Source organism: Octopus bimaculoides, chromosome 17, assembly GCF_001194135.2.
Source record: "Octopus bimaculoides isolate UCB-OBI-ISO-001 chromosome 17, ASM119413v2, whole genome shotgun sequence".
Lineage (NCBI taxonomy): Eukaryota > Metazoa > Mollusca > Cephalopoda > Octopoda > Octopodidae > Octopus > Octopus bimaculoides.
This window is the reverse complement of record NC_068997.1, coordinates 7,775,700-7,786,614: the sequence shown is the minus strand read 5'-3', so window position 1 is coordinate 7,786,614 and position 10,915 is coordinate 7,775,700. Positions and strand designations below refer to the sequence as shown.

General features: G+C 37.0%; 1 protein-coding gene across 4 annotated transcripts in view; it reads left to right on the top strand.

The window, feature by feature from the left end:
• Positions 1 to 10,915, top strand: part of LOC106874041 (1-phosphatidylinositol 4,5-bisphosphate phosphodiesterase gamma-1) — a 145,441-nt gene that overhangs the window by 79,354 nt on the left and 55,172 nt on the right. For all 4 annotated transcript variants that reach the window (XM_052974028.1, XM_052974029.1, XM_052974027.1 and 1 more), the window contains exons 4-7: positions 1,393 to 1,440; positions 2,968 to 3,049; positions 8,110 to 8,190; positions 9,425 to 9,474. In XM_052974028.1, the coding sequence (XP_052829988.1) occupies positions 1,393 to 1,440; positions 2,968 to 3,049; positions 8,110 to 8,190; positions 9,425 to 9,474 (261 nt within the window). The remainder of the gene's footprint in view (positions 1 to 1,392; positions 1,441 to 2,967; positions 3,050 to 8,109; positions 8,191 to 9,424; positions 9,475 to 10,915) is intronic.

Below are 10,915 nucleotides of genomic sequence, written 5' to 3'. Positions count from 1 at the left end.
TTTTTTTTTTTTTGTGCAAAATACTTTTAACAGTTCCTGAAATCCTACAGGAAGCCATTTATTCCAGAGTTTCTAATTTTTATCTAGGAATGGTTTATCATGTCGCATTTCAATATATACATGCATGCACACATACATACCTGCATACATGCGTACGTACAAACATGCATACAAATATACTTACACACATGCGTACGTACATACACACATGTGTACGTACATACATGCATACATATATACATACATGCACACATACATACCTGCATACATACATACATACATCCATACGTACATGCATACATACATAATACATACATACCTCTGCGTGTGTGTGTGTGTGTGTGTGTGTACGGCTTGGAACAGGTTTTTGTTTGCCAGGTTGTGTTGACTTTGATAGACGCAGGAAAAGAGCAAAGTTCTGCTGATGCTCCCTCCCTACCTGGGGTTAGTTGTTCTAGGTACTGAGTCAGATAGAACGATCATCAGGCACCAAGCTGAAACGACTGACTGACTTTCTAATATATAATTAATATATTCTTTTGTGTGATTATTTTTTCTCGATAGCTTTACTTTCATCATCATTGTCATCATCATCACCATCACCACCACTTCATCAACAGTAGTTTTTCTGCCTCTTACTCCCCCTTCCCTTTCAACATCATTAGCATCATAATCATCATCATTTCCACCGCTTCCATCACCATCACAAGCTCATTGTCAGTACTTCTGCCTCCTCCTCTTCCTCTTCCTCATAATCGGGGTCTTTCTTAGTTGCTGTATAACATTTGCAATGTGCCATCCTCTGTATGTCTCTTAACCTGCTAGAAACAGCACCCAAATCCTCTTAAAATCATGTCCTACCATTTGAAAATAAAAAAAGGACAAATTGAATAATGTCATGCAAAATAGGAAAAGTCCAAAGAGAGGATGTAGTGGTCATGGCTGGATCGGCTTTGATAAGTCTGCTCAATTAGGGTAGACCTGGGGTTAAACAAGGGTTAAGCAACAACAATGAATGTTGAATTAAATACGTCACTCTTGCTTCCATTTCCTCAGTAATGTAACCAACACTAATAACCAGAAAGACATTAACAAAGGAATCCATTCAGCCCCCCCCCCCCCATTATTCCTGGAGGTCACTGGGAACTTGGAACCATGTGGTTGAGAAGCCAACTTCTGACCTCACAGCCACTCTTGTGTCCATCTGTGGACGAGCTGCATGGCTCAGCTTGTCTCTGGTTGGTTCGGTATTAACTATTTGCTTGAAAAAAAAAAGAAAAAGAAAAAAAAAGACAATGAAATCATTTCACGCAGGAATAAATATAAAATTAGTGATAATTCATAATTGAATTATTTTCTTTTTTAATTTTGATTATTTTTCCTTTCTTACAGATGGCTTCGAAAAGAATTCTACCTCATGGAAAAATTGGGTACATACGTGTGAGTATTCAGTTTATTTGCCTTGTCATTATCTTTTGTTTAATTAATTACTATTTAAATGAAGTAAATAGGATCACCTTAAACCATAGGGCTATTTTTTGTAATTCAGGCCAAACCTGGTTTTGCTGACCAATCTTTGTTTACCAAAAGCTCATGTCAATTCATGCAAGAAGTCACATTCTCTTTTCATCCTATTGTTTTTATTTATTCGATTGGTGCAACATTATTGATATTACCAATTCTTTAATTTTTTTTACTCATTCCAGTCAGTTGTTTGTGACCATGCTGACAAGCCAGTGTTCAAATGATGACTTTTGTAAATTATAGCCTTGTCAGAAATATCACCGAGTCCCTCACAATCATTTCAGAAATCAGAACAATCATTTAGATAATCTGCATGATCCATGTGGGTCTTTGAGAATTGACAGATAAAGGACACCGAGTATCAGTTTGGGTAAACTTGAGCCATTGGTCAACTTTTCAGCTTTTATTGTATTCTTTGTTTTCCAAGTTTGTATTTCAAGACATTTGGTAAATCAAGGGATGAAGTAAGTGAGGAGTTTGCTGCAAAACAATTTTGCTATTCCACTGAGTAAGTCATGTGACTGAGGAGACACTCACATTGGCTAAAGAAACATTTTTGGATATTTCTCAGTCATCGAATATCTGGTTTTTGCTAATGAACCTAAGTTTCATTGAAGAGGTTTAATAACACTGAAACATATCTTGCATTTTCTCTCCCTCATTACATTTACCATTCATTTTTTAACTAATCTGAATCCAAGATTTTTATTCTTGTCTTTCTTCACAAGATTTATTCATTGGCGCTAATATTTTAATTCTCTCCTCACTCTGAAGCAATTTTAACTAATTTTTGTTGGGGCTTTTTGCATCCTGTACCTTTGCTGCTTGTGTTTCATTAACTGCCAACTCGTCTCTTCTAACTATTTTATGCTGAAAGTAAGAAATTGTGATGAAATCAACTTTTATAGAGGAATAATCAGTGGGGACAATCTTAACACATTGTCCATATAAATGTAGGCAAAAAGCATGGCTTTGTTGTAAGAGATTGGCATTGCAACTATATGATTCTAGGTTCAGTCCCACCACATGGCACCTTGGGCAAGTGTCTTCTAATATGGCACCTGGCCAACCAGTGCTCTGTGCGTGAAATTGGTAGACAGAAACTAAAAGAAGCCTATCATATGTGTGTGTGCGCACGTGCTTGGGTCTCCTTGACATCACTAGGTTATTGTAAATGAGCATCACTGTCATACAAGCAGTGCCACTTCCAATATATTTTATTTTGCTTGGAAACAGGTGAGGGTTGGTGACAGGAAGTGCATCCTTCCATAAAAACAACTGTCCTAATAAATTCTGTCTGACCAATGTAAACATGGAAAAGTGGACAGTAAAATGATGATGATGATGAATGTTGATAACTTCTACCACATTGCTGGTTATTCATTTTCAAAGATTAATTGAAATGTTTGTGAATGTACTTGACTGTCTCTGTTGTACTTTCAGAGTAACACAGAAACATCTAAAAGGATGGATGTTACGAATAAATTATAAAATTGCCAGCAATAAACTAAGAGACAAATTTCAAGTAAGTAGCATGGTTGATTTTTTTTAAAGTTTTTTTTTTCTTTTTCTTTTATGAATTGACTTTATTTAAAATCATTTGTTCATATATTCATTTTGTGTGATCTAATTAATTTTCTCCAGTATGCTAATGATTCTGTCAGCTCACCATTTTGATGGTGGTGGTGATGGTGATGATGATGAGTTGGCAGAACTGTAGAATGCCAGGGAAAATATGCTTAGTGGCATTTTGTCCATCTTTACATTCTCAGTTCAAATTCCACCAAGGTGTATTTGGCCTTACATCCTCTTGGGGTTGATAAAATAAGTTACAGTTGAGCAATGGGGCTGTTGTAATTGACTTACACCCTCCCCCAGAATTGCTGGCCTTGTCCCAAATTTGAAACCAATAGTAGTAGTAGCAGTAGTAGAGAAAAGGTCAACAAGTATGGAGTCCTGAAAATTGAGATTGCCAGCTGCAAGAGTCAAACATAAAGGTTCTTGTTGTTGTCATTGGAGCGTTGGGTTCAATATCACCCAACCCGAAGAAATATCTGGAAACTTTAGAAATACCCTACAATCTAGATGTATTGCAAAAGTCGTCATTACTTGGAACTGCAGGCATACTGCGTAAAGCAGTGTCTGTCTGTGTGAGGTCCTTGTTGGGACTTGACAGACATCATGCATTCCTTTCATCTTATCCAATATCTTCAATCTACAACATCATGATATTGGATGCTCTAATAATAATAATAATAATAATAATCCTCTCTACTGGAGGATCAAGACCTCAAATTTATGAGGAGGGGATTAAGTCAATTACATTGACCTCAGTATTTTACTGGTACTCAATTTATTGATCTCAAAAGGATGAAAGGCAAAGTCGACCTCAGCAGAATTTGAATTCAGAATGTAGTGGCGGGTGAAATACTGCTTAGCATTTCGTCCAGCATACTAACAACTCTGCCAGCTTGTTGACTTAATAATAATAATAATAATAATGATAATCTAGGTATATTGCAAATGTCGGCTTTACTTGGAACTGCATGCATATTGCGTAAAGTACTGTCTCTCTGAGTTACCTTTGTAAAGAGTTATGTCAATCCTTTCTAAAATATTATTATTATTAATTCCACGTGGAAGGTGTTTATAAGCCATTTAAAAACACACAAAAACCGTTAGATTCACTTCAACATTTAAATTTAATTTGTCAAAATATTTTCATCGCTTTGAGACCGTGACCTGTTCACTGACAAAATTCCGTGCTGCATCCCTAACGGTTTTTGTGTGTTTTTAAATGGGTTATAAACACTTTCCACGCTGCAATTGTTTTCGTTCCATCACACGATCTTAGATCAGGTCGCTTGCTATGCAGGTACATCTCCATAATTATTATTATTGTAAAAATGTGACTTCCTATTTTATTACTTATTATTATATCATTATGTACCTGTAAGTGTAGACTTCACAAAACATTGTTTTTAATAGATGCAGCTGCGTTATTTTCCCAAAACTGCATTGCATGTTTTGCAGATATCATTCTTTGAAGCAATGCACCAAACAACTGCGAGCGAAAAAAATGTCTTCTAAAACTTATTTTGTTGTTGGTGTTTCACCTTTGTGTTAATATATAGAGGTAAACATTATCTCTGCTCAATCCAGCAAGATAAAACCATTGTTCAAAAGAAATTATTCATCTCGATGTAAGCAACCTTTCTGAAAGCTATTTATGTCAGACATTCAAAGAATACCTTTTTTTATTTTTTTTTTTTTTTATATTGTTTTGGGTTTTTGTCGAGTCATCATGAATATGTGATTTTATTTGTATTAAGTCTGAGAAAGAGGGCAATGCTCATAATCTGTGGTTCGTGAAGGCCCTCTTTGATGTGTAAGATCAATGTTGTAAGGGGAAACATAAGCATTTAGAAAGTTTCTGATGAAATTTAATTCTGGAAAGGAAATAGTTGAGTGAAATGTTTAAAATAGTGTATGGCATGGTTGGAAAGGTGGGAGGTTGTTGTTACTGTCTAATCCTGATCAGCCCTAATCGAACAGACCTTTGATGAAAAGTATTTCAGCTTTGATCCTCTCCCCTTTTTCATTATCCTCATCATCTAATGTTTTTCCAATCCTTGCATGGGTCAGACGGATTTTCTGTCTGGATGCCCTTTCTATCACTAACCCTCACCTGTTTCCAAATAAGGTAATATTTCTCCTATGGCCAAACCTGTTTTCCACAGAATTGAACAATGTCACTTGTATGATGGTGATGCTTATTTATAACCATTCAACCATCACACGATGCCAAGACACACGTGTGTGCATACACACACACACACACACACACACGCACATGGTGTGATTTGAGGGAAATTTGGCTGCAGTCTGACTGACCACATAAATGCTCCTTTATGTCTTGAGGTAGAGAGATTCTTTTCAGCTGAGCAGGAGCTATTCTTGTTGAAAGGACAGCAGGGAAGAGATTCTATGTTGACCAGAGAAATTTTGCCAGTCACTTAGATGACCATGTTGTCTTTTCTTCTTTTTTAAGTGTATAGATTTCTTAAATACTCTTCTTCCATCACAATCACTGGAATCTCTTCTAAGATCTTCATAGGTCTCACATTTCAAGTTGCACAGCTAATCCTGTGTCTGGTGAGCTTGTTGATTATGGATGTGCAGTTTAAATCTCTTATTAAACTGTTTACTATACCTCAGTAACTCTTGAGTATGGTGGTCACTTGACCTGCTAAAAATGGCTACCAAAACACCCGCAAATAATACCGTGGTATCCTAAAATAGCAGGATACATTGAATAATGTAATTTTAAATGCACTGTCTGTAATACAGCTGTAATGCCTTAGTCCTCATTTCTGCTCAAGTGCAGCTGAATTAAATAGCACCATCACCAGCATCGCCTTCCTGGCACTTGTGCCGGTGGCATGTGAAAAAACATTTGAGCGAGGTTGTTGCCAGTGCCGCTGGAGTGGCTCCTGTGCAGGTGGTATGTAAAATACACCATTTTGAGCGTGGTCGTTGCCAGTACCACCTAACTGGCTTTTGTGCCGGTGGCACGTAAAAGCACCCACTACACTCTCGGAGTGGTTGGTGTTAGGAAGGGCATCCAGCTGTAGAAACTCTGCCAGATCAGATTGGAGCCTGGTGTAGCCATCTGGTTCACCAGTCCTCAGTCAAATCGTCCAACACATGCTAGCATGGAAGGCGGATGTTAAACTATGATGATGATGATGACCACCACCAACAAGACTATTAGAATTGCTGGTGTCTAAGTTATCCATCCAGAGTTGCTGGTGTCTAATTTATCCAATCAAACTTGCTGGTGTCTTACTTATCCCATCAGACTTGCTGGTGTCTAACTTACACAATCAAACTTGCTGGTGTCTAATTTATCCAATCAGACTTGCTGGTGTCTTACTTATCCCATCAGACTTGCTGGTGTCTAACTTATACAATCAAGATAACTCACCATTACTCCAACCAAATAATGTGGTTTTCTAATTAGAAATATCTGGGATGGTTGTATCTGTCAAAATAGAAATTTCAAGCCACACAATGATGACTCTCTGGTTGAAAAGAGAAGCTTCTCTAATTATTTGTATTGTACTTTCCAAATTCTTTTTTTTTTTTTACTAATGTGATTTAATATTTCATGGTTGGGTAATTCAATTTATTTTATTAGAAAGATCTCATCAGTGCCACAACCAGGTTTATGACCCACTTCTGGTTCTTGATTGTTGCCATTTCAAGTATATTTTGTTGATAAAATATGAACTTGTGAAAAGTGAAGAGGCATGCCCTAACGCAGTGGTTCCCAACAATGGTTCCCAATCCTTTTATTTAAATGAGATTTCCCATTGACCTCTTTTAATATGCTTATCCATATATATATATATATATATATATGAAATTTTGAATTTAGTTCACAGACCCCTAGTACTACCTTTCTGGACCACCAGGGGCCCACGGACACCAAGTTGAGAACCACTGGCCTAGTGGTTAAAGTGTTGGGTTTGTGATCGTAAAGCCACAGGTTCAGTTCTTAGACCAGGCAGCATGTTGTGTCCTTAAGTAAGGCACTTTATTTCACATTCTTGTGTAGTCAATTGTAAATGAATACCACCCTCATGGTGGTGTAGCCCTTTCTGCCTTCAGCTGTCATATCTATGATGCTCCACCGGGTCAAGAGTAGGAAGCCAACAAGGTGTCATAGGGAAATATTACATCATCATCATCATCATCATCATTTGATATCCATTTCCCCCATACTTGAAATGAATGAAGGTTGGTAACATGAAGAGCATCCAGCCATAGACAATTTGTCTCAGTAAACTCCATCTGATCCAATGGAAAATGTAGTATGTTTATTTTCCCTAAACTTTATTATATTGTAGCTTTTTCATGCCAGCCTCCAAACAGGCATTTGTACTGGAACTTGTGCAGATAAGACATATTTGGAGAGGTGGTGGGCAGCCTTTACTCACCTTGTTGTGTCTACATGATTGGGTCATGAGAGTTTTTCTAAAAGTCAACAGTGTCATCTGTTGGTCCTAATAGGCTGCTGCTGTTTGGTCTGAGGCTGCTGCTGCAGAAGAGTTCTGCTGAGAACAGATTGTAAGGGAAGCCACCTTCTTGTTTAATCAGAAAGTTAAAGATTCCATCCAAACAAAGAAGGAAACCAGTCTTAGGTTTTGTGCATGCGATACCCTGAGGCAGAAAGAGTTGCAGCAGAGACTGTAAGAACGTCCAAGTCCATGAGTGGACTTTGTGGTTAAGCTGGACTCTGACTTTAGATTAACCAATGAAGTATTTTGGTAGACAATCCTTTGGCCCAAGGCTATGATAGAAAACCAGGTTCTGTACAGTGAGATTGGATTGATGACCCCACAGTGAACTTCTTTACCACACAGATCTGTCTGCCTTTGTCCATGTCCATGAGATAAGACACCATTTTGTTATTGAAGCAAGTGTTGTAAAATGTATGGTGAGCAGTTGTGTATGTGTGTGGCATTCTATGTAAAAAAGTAATTATTTTTTCTAAATGTTTGTCTTTTCCCTTTATTTCAGGAAGTCGATAAAAATGGTACTTGTTCTATAGGATTTGAAGAATTTGCAGCCCTGTTCCGTAACTTAATTCATGTGCCATCTGTAAGTCTTCTTCTGTTTTATCTGCTACATCTGGTACATCTGCCACATCTCTATAGTTTTAGGCTGCTGCCGAAATTCCATCCTACACCTTGACTGACCTCTCTCATCAGTAAATCCCATGTTTCTGTGATGTCTACAGCATCTTCCATTCTACTACTGCCTCTGGTTGTATTATGTAGAGATAGATACTGCCAGAGGGTTGCTGAGGCTTAGACTTAACGTTAAACACACAAAGGATAAATTTCTCTCTTTGTATATGTAATTCTAAAGTGTTTATCATTCATGGATATCTATAACTTCTTCTTTTATATTCCTTTTGTTATTTCCTGCAGACTTTGGGCAAAAGCCCATTAATCCAGCCAACTTAAAACGGTGGAAGCTCTTTTGTCTTGTTAGGGACAAAGTAATACTACTAGGGCTGGCATTTCTATAAAATGCACCCAATACACTCTGTCAAGTTGTTGGCAGATAATCAGAGACAACATAAGGTGAAGAAGACTTTCTATTCTTTTCTTCTCATGACTTGACAACCTCTCTAGTGCTGGTGCCATGGTAAGATGTACTCTGTACAATCTGTGAAGTAGTTGATGTTAGGAAGAGCATCCAGCTGTTGTAACCGGGTCAAAAAGTAGAATCTACAAGCAAGATATGGTCTCCCTAACTATCTTGGAGGACAGCAAATACAAATTGGCCTCGATCATGGGAAGAAAATGTAAAACATAGACAATGAGAGATAAGCAGAGAGTTTTGGTGGTGTCCCTTTGCCTGCTAACAAGAATCTCAAATTAATTTGTCGCTCTACAATCCAAGGGTACTTTTTGAGTTGGCTGGTTATGCGACACTGGTGTAGGTTACAGCTACGATCTCACTTTATGACAGGCTTTTTTCAGTTTCCATCTACCAAATCCACTCACAAGGCTTTGGTGAGCCTGAGACTATAGTAGAAGACACTTGCTCAAGGTGCCATGCAGTGGGACTGAACTCAGAACTATATGGTCAGGAAGCGAGCTTCTTAACCACACAGTCATACCTGTGCTTAATTGAGAATGTGTTTTTTGCAAGTATCTTTTAGTGCATCATACCTTGTCTTGCAAAAGGAGTATAATCTGGGTAATTAGTGTACATTAAAGCTAATGACAGAAACTAGATTAAACTATTTCACTGTAGCTTTTGATAAACTATTGTATTTTTTATTATTATATATATATGTGTGTGTGTTTTATTGTTCTTTCAGATTATCACAGAAAGGTTCTCCAATTATTTTGAATTCAGTGGCAATATTAGGTAAACATTGATCTGTTTTGCATCCATTTCCATTATTTTACAAAACTATATCAAGACAGGTGCTTATTTTGCTTCATTCTTTGATGAAACTTTGAATTGGTTTCATGCCCTAGTGAAGGGCATTTGAAAAACTGAGTCACTTACAGGTGGGCTAATAATGTGAAAAAACTGCTTTTGTGTAGCTCAAAGCTCAGCTAAATCCTTCAAATCTCAAACAATTAATAAAAAAATAACAGCATATTTTTTAAAGAACTGAAGCTTTACTCCTATACAATCCTGTTCCATTGTAGTCTGTTCAACTGGATTAATGGGCAAGTCATGCAGACCTTTTATCTACAATGAATTTCACTTTGTGTGTGTGTGTGTATGTGTGTTATGAATAAAGTTAAATTCACTGAAACGTATACAGAGGAGTGCTGAAAAGTTCCTGTCTTTAAGAGTATCACAAAAGGTTTGGGTGGAGGCCCAACTTTTCAAGTCCTCTTACAGGGTTTAGGAAAATGGAAGGACCACAGCAATAGGTGTGTGAATATGTTGACTGAAATCCTGATTAACTGATCCTCCTGTATTTTCTTGTATCTAAAGCCAGGAACTTTCCAACACCTCCTCATGTATCTGTATATTATCATTATTTTAGGGTTCACTTTTCCATGCTTGCATGGGTCAAACAGAATTTGGAAAATTACTATTTTTAAATCTCACAACGAGAGATATTCAGCAACAGAATTTGTTGAAGCAAATTTTCTATGGCTGGGTGCCTTTCCTGTCACTAACCCCCACATGTTTCCAAGTAAGGCATTATTTGAATTCCCCCATCCTCCATCATGGCCAAACAATGTTTTCACACAAAGTTCAAAATGAGTGACATTCATTTACAGCAATCATGTGATGTCAAGTCAAGGAGAGACAAGCGCTCACATACGTATACACAAACACACACACACATCCACGCACGCACTGACATATGCTCATACAATGAGACAGGTAGAGGAGGGTGCGCAAAAGTTATGCCCTATTTATTTATTTTCATGAGCTGAGAATTAAACAAATGTGTGTGTGCGCGTGTGTGTATATATATGTGCAATTACGAAAAAAGACAAAGAATAATATAGCATTATAGACAGCCACTGAACACATTGGATAGATTAGGCATAGGTACACATGTACAGATGTATATGTATATATATATATATATATATATATATATATATATATATATATATATATATATGTGTGTGTGTGCGTATTTATATAATTATGCCTGTATTTATATACATTTATTCTTTGTCTTGCCTTTCTCTCTCTCTCTCTCTCTCTCTGTATATATATATATATGTGTGTGTTGAGAGAAACAGACTCACATACACATATATATGCATGTACATAGATATATGTATATATACATACTTATATATATATATATATATATATATATATATAT